General features: G+C 40.1%; 1 protein-coding gene across 4 annotated transcripts in view; it reads right to left on the minus strand.

Moving 5' to 3' along the window:
• Positions 1-18,849, minus strand: part of asb3 (ankyrin repeat and SOCS box containing 3) — a 93,399-nt gene that overhangs the window by 41,859 nt on the left and 32,691 nt on the right. For all 4 annotated transcript variants that reach the window (XM_063055866.1, XM_063055867.1, XM_063055864.1 and 1 more), the window contains exons 6-8: positions 13,605-13,782; positions 12,622-12,819; positions 8,603-8,851 (exon numbers count right to left, since the gene is read on the minus strand). In XM_063055866.1, the coding sequence (XP_062911936.1) occupies positions 8,603-8,851; positions 12,622-12,819; positions 13,605-13,782 (625 nt within the window). The remainder of the gene's footprint in view (positions 1-8,602; positions 8,852-12,621; positions 12,820-13,604; positions 13,783-18,849) is intronic.

Below are 18,849 nucleotides of genomic sequence, written 5' to 3' on the forward strand. Positions count from 1 at the left end.
TTAGCGGTTGGTAGAAGCAGGTACTCTCACAAATTTATTAAGTATCTAGATAAGTATTTAAATAACCAAGGTATAAAAGGCCAAAGAGTGCTGGTGTATGGAATTACTATAGACCCACTATGGTTTATAGTCATAGTCATACTTTATTGATCCCGGGGGAAACTGGTTTTTGTTACAGTTGCACCATAAATAATAAATAGTAATAGAACCATAAATAGTTAAATAGTAATATGTAAATTCTGCCAGTAAATTATGAAATAAGTCCAGGACCAGCCTATTGGCTCTGGGTGTCTGACCCTCCAAGGGAGGAGTTGTAAAGTTTTGATGGCCACAGGCAGGAATGACTTCCTACGACGCTCTGTGTTGCATCTCGGTTGTATGAGTCTCTGGCTGAATGTACTCCTGTGCCCACCCAGTACATTATGTAGTGGATGGGAGACATTGTCCAAGATGGCATGCAACTTAGACAGCATCCTCTTTTCAGACACCACTGTGAGAGAGTCCAGTTCCATCCCCACAACATCACTGGCCTTACAAATGAGTTTGTTTATTCTGTTGGTGTCTGCTACCCTCAGCCTGCTGCCCCAGCACACAACAGCAAACACGATAGCAGTGGCCACCACAGACTCGTAGAACATCCTCAGCATCGTCCGGCAGATGTTAAAGGACCTCAGCCTCCTCAGGAAATAGAGACGGCTCTGACCCTTCTTGTAGACAGCCTCAGTGTTCTTTGACCAGTCCAGTTAATTGTCAATTTGTATCCCCAGGTATCTGTGATCCTCCACCATGTTCACACTGACCCCCTGGATGGAAACAGGGGTCACCGGTACCTTAGCTCTCCTCAGGTCTACCACCAGCTCCTTAGTCTTTTTCACATTAAGCTGCAGATAATTCTGCTCACACCATGTGACAAAGTTTCCTACCATAGCCCTGTACTCAGCCTCATCTCCCTTGCTGATGCATCCAACTATGGCAGAGTCATCAGAAAACTTCCGAAGATGACAAGACTCTGTGCAGTAGTTGAAGTCTGTGGTGTAAATGGTGAAGAGAAAGGGAGACAAGACAGTCCCCTGTGGAGCCCCAGTGCTGCTGATCACTCTGTCGGACACACAGTGTTGCAAGCACACGTACTGTGGTCTGCCAGTCAGGTAATCAAGAATCCATGATACCCAGGAAGCATCCACCTGCATCGCTGTCAGCTTCTCCCCCAGCAGAGCAGGGCGGATGGTGTTGAACGCACTGGAGAAGTCAAAAAACATGACCCTCACAGTGCTCACTGGCTTGTCCAGGTGGGCGCAGACACGGTTCAGCAGGAAGACGATGGCATCCTCAACTCCTAGTCTGGGCTGGTAGGCGAACTGGAGAGGATCTAAGTGTGGCCTGACCATAGGCCGGAGCAGCTCCAGAACAAGTCTCTCCAGGGTCTTCATAATGTGGGAGGTCAATGCCACCGGTCCGTAGTCATTGAGGCCGCTGGGGCGCGGCGTCTTCGGCACAGGGGCAAGGCAGGACGTCTTCCACAGCACAGGAACCCTCCGGAGCCTCAGGCTCAGGTTGAATACATGGCGAAGTACTCCACATAGCTGAGGGGCACAGGCTTTGAGCACCCTGGTACTGACACCATCCGGTCCTGCAGCCTTGCTTGGGTTGAGACGTTTCAGTTGTCTTCTCACCTGTTCAGCTGTGAAGCTCACCATGGTGGTTTCGTGTGGGGAAGGGGTATAGTCATGACAGCAGGGTGGGGGGCTGTGAGGAGGGGTAGGAGGGGAGAGTGGAATATGTGTTGGTTGGGGGCCGACAACAGATGGCTCATGTGGGGGATGGGCAGGGGCCACAATGTCAAATCTGTTAAAGAACAGGTTAAGTTCATTGATCCTGTCCACACTGCCTTCAGCTCCTCTGTTGCTAGTTTGCCGGAACCAAGTGATGGCCCTCATCCCCCTCCAGACCTCTCTCATGTTCTGCTGGAATTTCCACTCAAGCTTCCTCCTGTACCTGTCTTTAGCCTCCCTGATCCTGGCTTTCAGGTCCCTCTGTATTGCCCTCAGCTCCTCCCTATTTCCATCTCTAAACACCCTCTTTTTAGCGTTCAGGATGTCCTTAACGTCCTTTGTTACCTATGGCTTGTTATTTGAATAACAAAGGACAGTTCTTGTCGGAACATTGCAGTCCACACAGAAGTTGATGTAATCAGTGATGTACTCTGTGAGCCATCAATATCCTCTCCACGTGGCTCACAGAGTGCCTGCCAGTCTGTCACCTCAAAACACCCTAGAGCACCTCATAAGCCTCCACTGACCATTTTCTCACTGTCCTCGAGGTTAGGGAACAATAAAACTGTGCATAATTATCCTTTTACAAATGAATTTTATCATCACTGTTGAAGAAATAATCAGCATGTTATGCCTCCTTCAAAATTGTTCTCCTTAGCTTAATGTGATATTTGTACTAAATTCCTTTATTATTATCACATGTATTGAGATACAGTGAAAAACCTGTCTTGCATACTGTTCATTCATGCAGATCAATTCATTCTAACTGCATTGATATAGTACCAAATAAAACAACAACAGTATACAGGATTAAGTGTTACAATTACTGAGAAGGTGCAGTGCAGGTAGACAAAAACCTACAAGCTCATGGTGAGGTAGACTGTGAGGTCAAGAGTCCATCTTATCATACTAGAGAACTGTTCAATGGTCTTAGAAAAGCAGAATTGAAGCTGATCTTGAGACTTGTGGTACGAGCTTTCAGGCGTTTATATCTGCTGCCCAGTAGAAGGGGTAGAAGAAAGAATGTCCATTATTGGTGGGGCCTTTGATTATGTTGACTTCTTAATTGAGACAAGAAACACACAGAGTCAATGGAAGGGTGGCTGGCTTCCGTGATGTACTCAGCCGCATCCATCACTGTCTGCAGTTTCCAGATGTCACGGGCAGAGCAGCTGTCTTAGCAAGCTGGGATGCATAACTGGATAGGGGTGCCTTCTATGGTGCATCAATAAAAATTGCTAAGGGTCAAAGGGACATACCGAATTTCTTTAGTTTCTTGAGGAAACAAAAGCACCAATGTGCTTTCTTGACTATGGCATCAATATAGTTGGACCAGGGCATACTATTAGTGATGTTCACTGCTAGGAACTTGAAGCTCTCAAGTCCCTTGACTTTAGTATCATTAATGTAAACAGGAGCAAGTGCACCACGCTCTTCCCGAAGTCAATGACCAGCTCTTTAGTTTTGTTGGCATTGTTGTCTTGACAACATGTTTCTAAGCTCTCTATCTCCTTCCTGTACTCTGACTTATTGTGATGTGATATACAGCCCACTACAGTGGTATTATCTGCAACCTTGTAGATGGAGTTAGAGCAGATTCTGGTCACACAGTTGTAGAAGTATAGGGAATAGCGTGGGAAGCTGAGGATGCAGCTTTGTGGGGCACCAGTGTTGAGAATAATTGTGGTAGAGGTGTTGTTGACCATCTTACTGATTGCAGTGTGTTTTTCAGGAAGTCAAGGGTCTAGTTGCAAAGGGCAGTGTTGAGTCCCAGGTCTAAGTGTTTGGAGATGAGTTTGTTTGGAATTACAGTATTGAAGGCAGAGTGTAGTCAAAAAAACAACAGTTTAACATTGTATCTGTTCTGTTCAGATGCTCTAGAGATTAATGTTAGGCCAAGGAGATGGTGTCTGACATAGATCTTTATTGGCAGTAGACAAATTCTAGTGTGTCTAGGTTGTCAGGGAGACGGGAGTTAATGTGTGCCATGACTAGTCTCTTTGAACACTTCATGGGGGGGGGGGGGATGTCAGAGCGGCCAGGCAGTAGTCATTAAGACATACTGTGTTGATTTTCTAAGGTTACAGGATGATAGTGGTCTTCTTAAACCAGATGAAAACTCAGATTAAAGCAGGGATAGGTTAAAAAAAAATCTGTAAGTACCCCCAGCAACTAATCTGCACAGGATTTACTGACACAGCCGAAAATACTATCACAGATGCTTTTCATGAGTTCACTCTCGGAAAACTGATCTTGTATCTGCAATGGTGACTGTAGGTTCAGATGCATTGAAGGCTGTCGGGGTAGGTGGTGACATTCCAATCACCTTCTGTTCAATTCGTCCACATGTGCTAAGCTCATCAGGAAGGGATGTGCTGCTGTCGGCAATGCTGCCTGATTTTGTTTTGTAGCCCGATAACCTGCCACCATGGAAGAAGTTTCTGTAAAGGATCCTCATGTTTCAGCTTCTGTTTGTGGTCAGGGAGGAGCACAACTTGGTGGTCTGATTTGACGAAGTGTGGGCAGTAGGGCTGTGGTTGAGTCAGCAGGCATCTTTGATAGTTGTGTAGCAATGGTAAAGAGTGTCCAGGCTCCTGCTGGTTCAGGACACATGATGGTAGTATGTTGGTAACATACTCTTGAAGTTGGCCCAGTTGAAGTCACCAGAAATGATGAATAGGGCCTCAGGGTATCCTGTTTCAAGGCTGTTGAACAAGGAGTATAGTTGCACGAGTGCAGATTGGCCTGGGATGAGATATAGACGGGATAGTTGAAGCAAATTCCCCAGGCAGGTAATAGGGGCGACACTTCACTGTTATATATTCTATGCTGGGTGAGCAGGAACTTGCCAGGACCATCACAACCAAGCACCACAAAGTATTGATTAGGTACAGACCTCCATACCCCTAACTTTGCTCGAGGATGCTGTACGATCAATCTGGTGAATTAAGAAGACCTCAGACTCAGGTGAAGCAGGTGTAAACATTCTGGTAATATGTAGAACATAGTAGGTGTATGTTATGATGGGCCTATCACTACACATAATTACAAACTGATATTTGTGGTGAGCGAATATGGACTGATGAGGTGTATAGTGGGACCATGAAATTGAGAACAATCAATTTTATCACTTGTTTATTAATGCATTGCCCTAAAATACCATGTGTCTACCTTCCAGGAGATTGCTCCAGAATATTTGAGATTATTCTAATTCCACTTGGAAGGCTGAGAACTATCTCCATTCATCTTAATGAATTAAAGTAGGGGAAGCAAGACAGGGAACCTGGATTGCGAGGTTACAGTTGTCTAAGCAATCTTTGATTAATAACTTCAATCCATTTTTAGAATCCTTTGAGCACCTTAAAATAAATACATTATTTTACTTTATAAAGTAATTAATTAAATTTTGGTTTCTTTAAATTAATTAGTCTCTACATTTGTCATTTTAATGCCATCATTTACAATTCATTTTGGTGAGCACGGGTACAAATTTAACTCAAAAATTTTGTTAAGCCCCTAGGCATTTAAACAATGTGGTTCAGTACCAAAACAACAGATCACATTGTTTAAATGCTTAAGAATTTAACAAAAAAGAACAAACTGCTGTCTGCTCTCTAAAGGAGTCTACTCTTGCCCAGAAGTCTTCATTGTAAAGGAGCTTTTGTGTTGTACAGGTGTCCCCCGCTTTTCAAACGTTCGCTTTACGAAACCTCACTGTTACGAAGGACCTACATTAGTTCCCTGTTTTCGCTAACAGAAGGTGTTTTCACTGTTACGAAAAAAGGCAGCGCGCAAAAAAAAGCAGCGCACACCCCGAGCAGCTGCTCTCCCCGGGAACAGCATTCTTGCCAGCATTGCTTAAACACGTGCCTATGAGCATCCATTAGCAAGGTGAGTTCTAAGGTATCAGTAAAGCCTGAAAGAGCTCGTAAGGGTGTTACACTTAGCGTAAAACTAGACATAATTAAGCGTTTTGATCGTGGTGAACGAAGTAAGGACAAAGTGAGTTTGGCTTGTGGAAGTTGATGAAGATGATGTTGAAGAGGTTTTGGCATCCCATGACCAAGAACTGATAAATGAAGAGCTGATGCAATTGCAAGAGGAAAGGATAACAATCGAAACCGAATGCAGTAGCGAACGGACGAAAGTGAAGTTGTCCAGGAACTGAACGTGAAGCAACTGCGTGAGATTTTCGCTGCAACGATAAAGTACGACTTTAATTTTGAAAGGGTACGTTGGTTTAGAACATATTTGCAAGATGGTTTGAGTGCTTACAAAGAACTGTATGATAGAAAAATGCGCGAGGCTCAGCAGTCAAGCATACTGTCGCTTTTCAATCCTTCCACATCAGCCACAGCAGACGACGAACCTCGACCTTCGACATAGAGGCAGGCAGTCATAGAAGAAGATGAACTGCCTGCTTAATGGAAACAGACGATGAGATGACACCCCAGTGTCCCACCACCCCAACACCCGGGTCGCGGACAGGTACCGATTCGCGGAGAATACAGCGGTAGCCAGGAGGCACACAGCACATCTTTAAGAAAAAAGCCGAAATAAACATGCTAATTAATTAATTACGTGCCGGGCGGCACCTAATTAATTAGCACGTTTATTTCGGCTTTTTTCTTAAAGATGTGCTGGGTACATCCCCGCTACCACTGTACCCCTGCATTCTTCGCGGATCGGTATCGGTCGGCGGCCCGGAGGGTGGAGGCCACTGCACCACCCCAACCTCCAACGACTCAGCCTAACACACCATCATCAGTGTGCTCACTATCTTCCCGTAAGTGATACTACACCGTACATACATTATTTCTACATTATATCGGCTGTGTATTTTTATGCGTTATTTGGCATGATTTGGCAGCTTCCTACCTTAAAGGTTACTGGAGAGAGTGTTTTTGCGAGAGCGCTTGCGTGTGATTTTCTGCCGATGGCACTTGTGCCGTGGTTTTGCCGAAAGCGCTTGCGTGAGATTTTCGCTACAGAGAACAGTGCAGGTAATGATTGTGGAAAAGTATTTCTACTTTATATAGGCTGTGTATTTATCATATCATTCCTGCTTTTACTATATGCTACTGTTATTTTAGGTTTTATGTGTTATTTGGCATGATTTGATAGGTTATTTTTGGGTCTGCAAACGCTCACAAATTTTTCCCATATAAATAAATGGCAATTGCTTCTTCGCTTTACGACATTCCGGCTTACAAACCGTTTCATAGGAACACTCTACCTTCGGATGGCGGGGGAAACCTGTACATGACAAAGTCAGCAATATTTTATGTCTGAACAATACTTCCGATAACTGTGACAAATGATGATTACTTTATGCATATTTTTAATGATAATAGTCATGAAAAATACAACCCCAACTGCTTTTCAATTAATTTGCCAAAATGGAAAATTCTTAATTGAGAAAATAATAAAGGTAGAAAGCAAGCTTTCTACGGCTAGTAATCATACATTGCAAATCTGGCAAAATTGAAGAATGAAAGGGGGAAGAAATTGTTAGAACCCACAACCTGCAAGTCACCAGTTCGAAGATCTAAACTTGACCTCTCCAAAGTACCAGTTTGGTGGAAGAGGTGGGGGGGGGGGTTGGAGAAGGAGGAGATGATAAGTAGTTAAAAGCAGTGGTTAATACACATTTTAATGCATGTCTACATAATACATATATTTTTTACTTTAAAAGAGATCATGTACAGGTCTGAACATTCATGCCTACAGTTTGAAAATATGGACTTGGCAGACTTCAAAGTCCGCAAATGCTCCTGATCACCAGTGGAATGAAGTTTAGTGATACACTCCGCCCATCCCATTTAGAACCTGATACAAAGATCAAGGTAGAGTAAAACGAGTCACTTTAAATTATTCTTCCTGATTGAAGGAATCTGCAGGTACCAATATCCAGGTTGTGTCAAAAGTGGCATAAGATTGTTACCATCTACTGCCATTAATGGTACCATTTAATGTTATCTGATATTTGATGTGACAAGAAGTACAACCAAATGTCTTACCTTGCGGACAACATTTAATTTTTTTCATCACCACTTCCCTGTCCTACCTTCCAGAAAGTGTCCAAAATGCATCAACACTAATGTGAATTTTGAATGATTTTTAAACCTGCTCACTTAATGTTACAGCATAGTCTAGCCAAATTCATCTTAGATCCTACACTGCTAAAGTCCATGACTTGCTCTGGAATTGAGGAATTTTGTTCCCAAGATTTTCTCTTTTTTTCTGTATTTCTTGGCAGTAGTCAGTAAAACAAAATGGAAGACTTCTGTTGATGCTTCATTAATTTTCATTGTCTTAAAATACTGCTATGAATGTTCTCACTCTTAACCATTTTACAGGCATCACAATGCACAGATTGTCAAGATATCCATGCCAACAGAACAAGTGTAAAGTTCAAGACTGTGAATACTGCTTTTAGTACTAGAATTTTTTAGGTAGAATAAACTACAGTATTAAGATATGTATTAGTAGGCTACTGTTTTGGAACATTAAACTTTTACTTACTGTTAGATTGAAATCCCATTAAAGATTAATTCCAAATGCAAAGTCTCATTTATAAATCAATTGTACGTTACATTTCAAGCATTTCATTTCAAAACGTGTCAGTTGTAATATCAATTGCTAAATGAAACATTGCATGCAAGCTCAGTAGTTAAAGATTACCAATATAAAAAGAGCACAATAATAATACAGTATTTCAATCAAATTTACATATTTTATGTATTTCTCTTTTAACGACTGTATACTCAAGACACTTAGACATTATTTTTAAAAAAACAATTTGAAGCTTCTCTGAAATTGTTACTCACCAAGCTTCACTAAGCAAATCCACAGGATTCAATCCAGCTAATAAAAGGTGAGGTAACCAGTGCTTAAACTGTTGTTCTGATAATAATCCATATTTTATAATGCCAGCTAAATGACTGCCTGATGGTAATGAGTAGCCTTGTTCCAGAAGAAACTGCAGTAAGTGGAAGTAGTGATATTGCAGACAATAGGAATAGTGAAGACCTGTTATAACAGCTCCAGCTTTGAGGAGAATGGGAATTGTAGAAAATCTGGGGAAATAATTTTTAAAATACATTAGTCCTGAATCAGTTTTTTTAAGTCAAAAAACCACAAATCCTCAAATTTATCGCAAACTATTTTAATAGACTGAATAAAACTGAATAACCAATGCTCATACAGAGAGAAAAACAAACAATAAAATAGACTTATTTTTGTTAGTTGCAGTCTTAGGATTTCTGTCAGTCAAGCATAATGATTTACTTTCAGATCTATAGCAGAAAAATTATAATAACCCTCATACAAAATGTAAAATTTACTGACCAGTAGCGGCCTACAAAAGGCAAGTTGAACCTACTTGCTACTGATTTACCACAGCAGGACTTTCTGAAAATTGTTAATTACTTAAGACATAAACAAGTGAAAAAAATAGTAATCTTGATTTGTATATGGCTCACTTTCAAAATCCTTGGGCTAAAACTGCAATTTAGTTCAAACTATTTTTCAAACTTATCACTGACAGCCCAATCCAGATGTAAAACTATATCAACAATGTCATCATAAGTAATGATAAACTGACATCAACAATCCTCGCTAATAGTTTAAAAAAAATGTATTTCATTATATTTCGGCATCATTCAAACATTAGGACACATCCAAAGACTTAAGAAAGTGATTAAATTTAAAGCCAGAGGAAAGTTTGAATCATATCCTGTTCTTTTCCACACCTTTCTGGAAATAATTGGCTTTTATTTTTGATATGCAGTCCAATTTCTAAAACAATACCTTTTAGAAATCAGGAAACAATACAGAGCAATTATTTTTTACAAAACACAACTTGCAAATAACCTTTGCAAAATAAACATAACCATTGTTATTAGGCATAGTGCAGTGAAAAGCAGATTTGTGTAGTTGAGTTTGCCAAATGTACACTGAATACAATTCTTCATTCCATTACCTTGTAATACATAGCAATCTGTTGGGTTTTCATTGAATAGTTGGTAAAGTCATTTCTAATTTTAATGAATGTAATCAGATTTTTACAGCAATTATCAAATATTCAGTTCTTGAGTTCTGCCTGACCAAAGCTGAAAGTAATCTCTATATTAATGAATGTTTAAAAACTGAGTAACAGAACCAAATAAGGAAAAGAGGGCCCTCCATCTGAACTAATCAAAAACATCATCAAATCTTCTTTCCCTTATAATCTTCTTTTCTTATAGACATGCTATCATATAACCACACTTCTGAAATTTCATAATTCTTGCTTGTTTTCCCATTTCAATATTTATTTTCAGGTTTAACCCTACAAATTAAAAGCATCCTTGAAATAAAATAGTTGACAAGTCATAAAGCAACTTTGATAAACACATAATAATTTACCTTCTGCTGATTTACTTCTCAAAAAAAAAGAAACATGGCACAGGATGTAATGAGATGGAAAAATAAATTTATTATTTAGCATACTCTCATTTTCTTAATGAAAAGATGTGTCAAAAACTAAGTGCAATGATAATGAAGTCAGCATTTTAATTGCTTGGATCAAAATTACTTGTTCATACGCACGATACTCCACCACATTGTAACAAATTAAACTGAAAAAACATGCAGAATCTATATACTTCATAATTTTTTTCACTTACAAAGTATTTTATATTTACAGCAAAATACCCATCTTCTTTCTAATTTATCTTTCAACCTTTTGACTATTCCTTGCTAAAGATATTATTATTGATATCAATAATGTTTTCTCTGTATTAAATTCAATTTTCAAGGAACTAACTGACCAAACAGACAGAGAGAAATGCAAGTTCGAGCTACACTGTTTTCCTCAGTAGACCTTACTGATTCATATATAAAAGCATCCTACTGTAAGCAGCATTACCATGGAAGCAGGAGATCAGAAATCTGTTGTTACAGTAGCTGTTAAAAAGTTTCAAGTGAGGTAACTTGCACCTGTAACATTGGCAAAGGTAGGTATGTCTCAAGCCCGCAGTTCAAGAGAGAACTGCCAAAGGACTGTAACGTGAAAGCTCACGTTCTCCACAACAAGGAGAGCCACAGCACCAGGGGAAGGAAGTGTAGCTAGGAGTGGAGTGTGAGAAGCCAGCATATGCAAAGTTATGTTTGAGTCGAGTGTTTCTTCAGGACATCAAGCTCATTAATTTAAAAATCACAGTGGACATAAGCAAAAAGAAGTAGTCAGATTGATAATTGTTTTTGCATATAATATGCATCATCATTTTGGGGAAGATGTAATAATTACAGAGTTTGCTCTCCAAACTGGAAGCCTCAATTAATATGCAAGAGTGTTACACATTAATGAGTTTTTGGATTAAGTTTGTTGCCAAGAAGTTACTTTCCCCCACTACCCCCCTCAATTAATTAATTACCTGCCCGTGAGTAGTTTTAGTAGCTTGCATATGTCAGCACAACCACCTTACTTTTCACTATCCCTTCTGATACTGAATGAGCAGTGGTTTCCGCTCCATCCCCCTTGTCCTTTGCTTAACTAATTTCAATCCCAACATCGAACTTTTCATCCACTGCTGATTTAAGCGCCAGGCAAGACTGAAGAAGTCAGGGTGTCGGGCCAGAGGAGAGGGGGCGGGCCAGTGTTCAGCTCACTGCCTGCGAGGTTTACTTGTTTCTGCGCTGAACTGAGGTTGTGGCCTGCAACTAACGGGCTCCTGGACCAGCTGTAGTGATGACCGGCATCGAGGCTCACTTTCGTGAACTTCAGTTCTGAATGCTATTTGCTTACTTTTATTGCTTGCACGATTTGTTTTCTTTTCTGCACATTGGGTGTTTGATAGTCTTTTTTCAATGGGCTTGATTGGGTTTCTTTTGTCTTGTGGCTGCCTATAAGGTTGTATATAGTATTCATAATTTGATAATAAATGTGCTTTGAACATCTCATCTTTTTTTTCTCATCTCTTTTTGTGCGTTCACAGTCTCAGTGAGTCCATTTTATTTTCTAGCAAATGGACATTGACCAATAAAAGTAATAGTACCACTGGTCTGGTTGAGTTAGCTCTCAGTCAAGGTAGTGCCGAGGCTCTCTTGCCACGTTTCTACTTCATCTCACATCACCTATGTATGTCGTTTCCTCGCTGAGCCACCCAGGGTAGGCTGTTGTGGCTGGGTCTGGTGTCTATAGGATCCCTAGTCCATCGACATCCAAATCTGTGAAGTATGAGTGCAAGGAATGGGCAGTAATTTGCATTTAGCCAGAGCCAGTAAGATTCACTACAAAGGTTGATTGGATGCCCGTTACCTGAAAATTCCTCACCATTTCATACATCATCAGTTTTGAAATGCATCTCTGTTTTATCATCATTGCTGGGCTAACAGAACTATACATGTGCTTCGACCAGAAGAAATGCGACAAATAGCACTGACTGCAACTACAACGAAATGTTGACTGTTGATTTCACTCCATAGGTGCAACCTGACCCACTGAGTTTCTCCAGATCCTTTGTATGTTGCTTCTATCTACACTGGTATCAGTAAAATAGTTTCCTAATAACAATTTGCCCAATACAAATTGCTGCAAGTTTACATAGGCAAGTGTAATAACATTTATTCCCTGCCATTTACAATCTTTGGCAGGGGTTCCCAACCTTTCTTATGTTAGGGACTAGTAAGCAAGGGGTCCATGAGCTCCAGGTTGGGAGCCCCTGACCTCTGACCTGGTATTTATTTCCCCTTTATAGACTTGCTTACAGCACCTGTGGATTTGGTTACAAAAATAATAAAAGTAATCTGGATCTTTTCAAATTATGTAGAAATAGCGATCAGAAGCAAACAATGAATGGGTTACCTCTGAGAGAAAGCCATGCACAAGGGTGACAGGCACTCATACAATGGACACTCTTGAGCATCAGGACTGTAGCCAGCTTGCAGCAGCATTTTCAAGCATTCTTGGTGTCCTCCATACACTGCTGAATAGACAGGGCTCACTTTACTTGCCCCTTTATCACATATTCGATCAGTAATCGGTATTAGAAATTCCAGCACGCTGTTAGACATCAATATACATGCTTAAATGAACGTTACATTCACACACAGCAGGAACAAAAGAAAAATATACTGTTCTTGCTTTCTGAATTGCTAATAATACAGGACTCTGAATAATAAAGTAACTTACACAATGCACATCAATATATTTGAATAAAATTGAAATGCCACAAATTAGAGAAAAATTTTAATGAACTGACTGTCTGAAAACACAGTGGAAACTGACTTCAGAACATGTTATTTTAAAACCATTTGAGGCTGGACCTTATCCTTATCAAGTATATCAACAGTTGCAATGAATATCAATGAGATTTTAAGTACAACACTGTAAATGTCAACCTGAAAAGCAAAACAAAATCAAACGCTCTACAAGAGCTTGCGAGTTACAAGAACTTTATAACTTTAGCAGTAGGTATACACACAATGTACTTTCACTTAAATTGGAAAGGAGAAATTACTCTAAAGCAAAATTTTAATTTGGCAGCAAAAATTTGAAAATGCATTTTTCACAGAGTAGAAAGTACACAAAGTAAATGGGTACTGTGGAATCTCTAGACATGCTTGAGATAAAATTGGAAGTACTTTCTGGCACTTTAAAAAATATACTTAAATATAAGAAAAAAAGAGAGCAGGAGCTATTGTAGCAATTCAAATTCTAGTTTCTGATTTTCAGTTCCTTGGATTGCAATATTTATCACTTTGATATCATGCTTTAAAATATATTTAATGTATGGAAAGTGTTTAAAATATGTATTTTAATAGCTCAATTAGACTGCGTGCACTTACTTGACTTTACCCATCTGGGCAGCAGCATGAATAGGTAACTGCCAATTATCTTCGTTGCAATAAAGGTTTGCATCAGCCCCATGTGACAGCAACAGTTCAACACATTCCACATGGCCTTCCTGAGCAGCTATGAACAATGGTGTGGCCTTATCATAAGTCTGGCAATTAACATTACCACCTGCAAAATTAATTTTAAAAAGGTTATTTTATTTAAAGTTCAGTTCATAGTTTTTCATGGCACAGTGTATGCAGTCAAAATACTAAAGTGCAACTAATTACATACTTACTAAAATACTTCACCAGCTTTTCATTATAATTTTGTAATTTTTCGGCATTTAGGTAAAAGGAGCATATGCAAGTGTTCTAGCTAAGTCAAATCAATTCATATGCATATAAATTCATTAATAATACATATGTCAGGCATTCAGGGGAAAATCGCTCTGATGAATGAAGCCATGCCAGCACAAATTGAGATACAATGGTAATTGGAGTTCAATCCTATCAGCCCCAAAACTTTGCTGCAAAAGTTGCTCTGGTCAATGCCGTAAGGCAAATTACCTTTAGATGCTTCAATGATCTTTTCTTCTATCATGTCAGAAGTGGAGAACTTCACCAATGACTGCAGTGTTCAGTTTTGGCACTGCTGGGTGGCGTGTTCTAGGCCCGGAGTGATTCGCTGCAGCAAGACCCGGGTCCTAATGCAAGATACAATCCGCTGTTTCGACTATCTAAACGACAGCCCATATGGACTGGAAGGGCAGAGTGTTGAGAGTCAGGCGAGGTTGGACCGCTCTGGGTGCCAAGTTGATTTGGAGGGATTGAGAACGGCTTTTATGGCAGTGAAATCTAGGCCCGTGTTGTAGGCAGTGTGCTCTAGGCCCTGAGCAATTCACCACAGTGTGGCCCGGGTCCAAATGCAAGGTACAATTTGCAGTTCAGACAATTTAAACACCGGCCCAGGTAGACTGGAGGTTCCTCTCTCTGCAAAGTTAAGGCTGTGAAACTGCCCCCAGCCGCTGTGCTTGATGTCTGCAAACTTTGCGGCTACTTGCTCCACTAAAATGATGAACTGAGTACTGAGGCTTTGGGCCTACTCCAGACTGCTCGGAGATTTGGATCCAAGGACTCAAATTGGTTCCGAATGCTATTGTTGTTGCTCACTTTTACTGTTTGCATGAGTTGCTTTTCTCTACCCTTCTCTGTGCACATTGGGAGTTGGTCTTTTTTTTAATTGTATTCTTTCGGCTTCCTTGCTTAGCGAACAAATCTCAAAGTGTGTAATTTATATATTCCTTGATAATACATTTTCGTTGAATATTTTGATTTGGCATTGTAGAAATCGCTTCTCTTTCTTTGTTACTAGGCTAAATTTGTTAGGTTCCAAACTCTGGAAGTCCCTTCTCTATAGCAGAGTACGAACATTGCTCATCACCATCTTTTAAGAACCATTAGGGATGCATAATAAATTGATGTTGTAAACAAATATTGTTTAAATTATTACCTTTATACTTGCTAATGTTTCAGATCATTAACCAGTTTCTGTCACAATATATGCTGCCTACCCTGCTCATTTTTTCCCTATCATTTTCTGTTTTCAATACACCAGCACACTAAGCATTTAAATTTTGTATTACCTTTTCTAGCAGGCTCTACAGTGAAAACAGCTGTGTTTCAGGAATGTCTGTACAAATATAATTTATTAACATGCAAAATCTTTGCCAATTTACTTATCAAGTGCAAATAGGTTAATAATGAAGGAAACAATCCATAGTATTTTACAGGCATTGACTCTAGATGATACAGATGTTTGTGAAAGTGCAATCTATGCATAATTTAAAAGATAATGCTGTGGATTTCTGTGTTTCAATTTATGATTCTAATTGGTGTTTCTGTTTTTTTAAAAGCTTTTAGCAACATTTCACAATTAAAAGATCAGATGTAAAAAAAATGCACTAAATTTAAAACAATGTTTAAATTCATCTGAACAATCCAATTTTTCTTTTACAGGATGTTATAATAGGGACTATAATCAAGACAAATATCACCTTCTTCGAGTGAAGTGAAAACTACTGTTCCTCTGTGGTGCACAAGACAAACAATTCATGTGCTGTTTAAATGCCAAAGCACTTATTGGCATACTTTCTCTGTCTACATTGAATTTATTGCCATCAAACAATTTTTTGTTAAGATATTATCTAACCTATCAGTCTCTGCTAAATCCTGGTGCCCAATATGTAGACCAATTAGATAAGCATGGGACTCAGTAATCTTACTGTATCCACAATATCTAGGTTAGCCAAGAATTATGATTTCCACCACAGCTTGAAGTGCAATATATATTCAAGGCTGTTTATAATGAGAGGGTTAAAAGTAGATTACTCAAATGGAGTTGTCAGTCCACTGTCTTCACAGGTATGTTAATCAGCAAGATAAGTAAAACAAAATAATAGTGATTCACAGGGTCCTTGAGGCCTTGAAGCAAGCAGATGTGAGACATTAAGGAGTGAGAGGTGACAAGATCACTTGTTTTTCCTGAAGATTGTGAGACTGGTTCAGTTGACAATGCAAAATAATTAGTTTTGGAAGCGTAGCTGGCCGGAATGTATACATTAAGTGGTGATGAGATCTCCGGTAAGATGGCGGTGCGCTTGCACGCAGGCGCTTCTCTGGATCCAACCAAAGGTGTAAATGTTCATCCATTGTACCTTTTTCACAATTGGAAAACACTGCTGCTTATCAAAAACATCAAGTACTGCAAGTCTACCCCACTAGCAAGTTGCCGGATAGCTGCAGAACTGAACTTGTTGTACACTGTGTTGCAGCCTGTTTCAGCTACCCAGGATAAAAGGCACTCTCAGTGGTGGTGAGCAATCCAACAGACAGTGAGGGTGATTGTCTTGGATATTTTTGTTGTGACTGTAGGACCCTGTTGGACATTAGTAATGCAGAATACTGCAAATTCAATTCAATAGTTCATTGGTGAGACCAAAGGTGGGAGAGCTACGTGGTCTCAGTTGTGGCATGGACCAGGCCTCATTCATGCCTCAGGATTGCCTTCTGCATTGGCTTAGAGACTGGCCCATCCTTTCGGAGCTGCTCTCCAGTGTTTGCTCAGTGGGAGACGTTAGATTGCATTCATCTGCATTTGCACTATGCGATATGAGAAACTAATGCAGGCTATTCTTGCAGAAACGTGGCTTGAGGACAATGTCCATGCACCATGACACCCAGGGACTAAGGCTTATTATTTTTTTTAATATTATATTTTGTAACTATGTTTTACTGCTATCATAATTATATTTGCTATATGTGCTGTGTGTGGCTTGATTAAATATTTTGAAACTTGGCTCCAGAGGATCACTGTTTCATTTGGCTGTATCCATGTGTATGGTTGAATGACAATTAAACTCAAACTTGAACTTGATTTGTAAGAAACACAGATTTTCTTGATTCTATAAGTGTGAGTAGTGAACAAAACTCATTTGGACTTCTCCTTGGACAGGAACTGTGATCAGTACCAAGGACTCTGAGATTCTCCAACCAATCATCATAAATGAGTCCCTGAAGAGCAGAAAGGCTTGAGACTTGTTCTTTCATTAATCATTCTACAGTGTCTTTTAGACTTACTGTTTTGTATGTCTTATATAAGAATACAGTGTTAACAGCAAAATTTTTTAACAACGTAGAGGAACAGAGGAATCTTGAGGTCCATGTCCATAAATTGCTTAAAGCTGCCAGGAGTATTGATAGGGTAGTTAAGAAGGCATACGGTGTGTTGGCCTTCATTAGTTGGAGGATTGAGTTCAAGAGCCATGCAGTAATGTTGGAGCAAACTTTAGTTAGACAATACTTTTAGTATTCAGTTCTAGCCACCTCATTATAGAAAGTATGTGGAAATGTCAGAGAAGGTTCAGAGGAGATTTACCAGAACGTTGTCTGAATTAAAGAGTATATCTAATGAGTATAGACTGAGGGAGCTAAGGCTTTTCTCTTTGGAGCGAACGAGGATGAAAGATAACTTGATAGAGGTGTACCAGATAAAAAGAGGCATATATGGAGTAGCCATCCAAAGATGTTTTCCCAGGGCAGAAATGGCTAATACGAGAGATCATAACTATAAGGTGCTTGGAGGAAAATATAGGGGGAATGTCAGAGTGGTAGGTGTGTGGAACCCACAGCCAGGGGTGGTGGTAAAGGCAGATACATTAGGGCCAGTTAGGAGAATTTTATATCGGTTCTTGGATGAAAGAAAAATGGAGGGCTATGTGGAAGGGAAGGATTAGATTAATCGGAGCTGGCACAACATCATGGACCGAAGGGCTTGTACTATGCTTTACTGTTCCACGTTCTTAGCATTCAGAAAGAATTCCCGGGAGTTATCCCATTAATGGGATTGGTATCATATGGGGATCATTGTTGTAATTCACCTACTGCCACAGTTGGTCTACAGTGGGCACAACCTCACTGGTTCTCCACTCTGCTTTGGAACCTAGACAACATCAAAATAAATGGCAGGATGCTATTTATTCATTACAGCTCAGCGTTCAGTATTAATTTCCAAACTTCTAAACCTAGGCCTCTATACCTCTCTCTACAACTGGATCCTTACCTTTCTCATTGGGAGACCAAAGTCAGTACAGATATCTCTTCCTTGCTGACGATCAACACAGGCACACCTGAAGGATGTGTGCTTAGCCCACAGCTCTACTCTCTCTACACTTCTGAGTGTGTGGCTAGACACAGCCCAAACATAAAAGATTATCTCAACAATTACACCGCCTAGCATAGAGGAGTGAGATAGATTGGCTAATTGGATAGTGTTGCAGCAACAACCTTGCTCTCAATGTCAGTAAGACCAAGGAATTGATGTGGACTTCAGGAAGGGGAAGCCAGAGAACACACACCAATCCTCAGTGAGAGGTCAGCAGTGTAAAGTGTGATCAAATCAGAAACAAGAGAGAATCTGCAGATGCTGTTAAACCAAGCAACACACACAAAATGCTGGAGGAACTAGCAGGCCAAAGGATGCAAAGGGTGAGCAGCTTCAAGTTCCACAGCTCAGAGGATCTAACCTGGTGCCAACCTATTTATACAATCACGAACAAGACACACCCACAGTTAGACTTATCCAGAGCTTGAGGTGATTTGGGATGTTACAAAAGATGCTAGCAAACTTCTACAGATGTACCAGGGACAGCATTCTTCCTGGTTGAATCACTGCCTGCTATAGAAGCTCCAAAGAAAA

The sequence above is a fragment of the Mobula hypostoma genome, chromosome 8 (genome assembly GCF_963921235.1).
Source record: "Mobula hypostoma chromosome 8, sMobHyp1.1, whole genome shotgun sequence".
NCBI classification, from domain to species: domain Eukaryota; kingdom Metazoa; phylum Chordata; class Chondrichthyes; order Myliobatiformes; family Myliobatidae; genus Mobula; species Mobula hypostoma.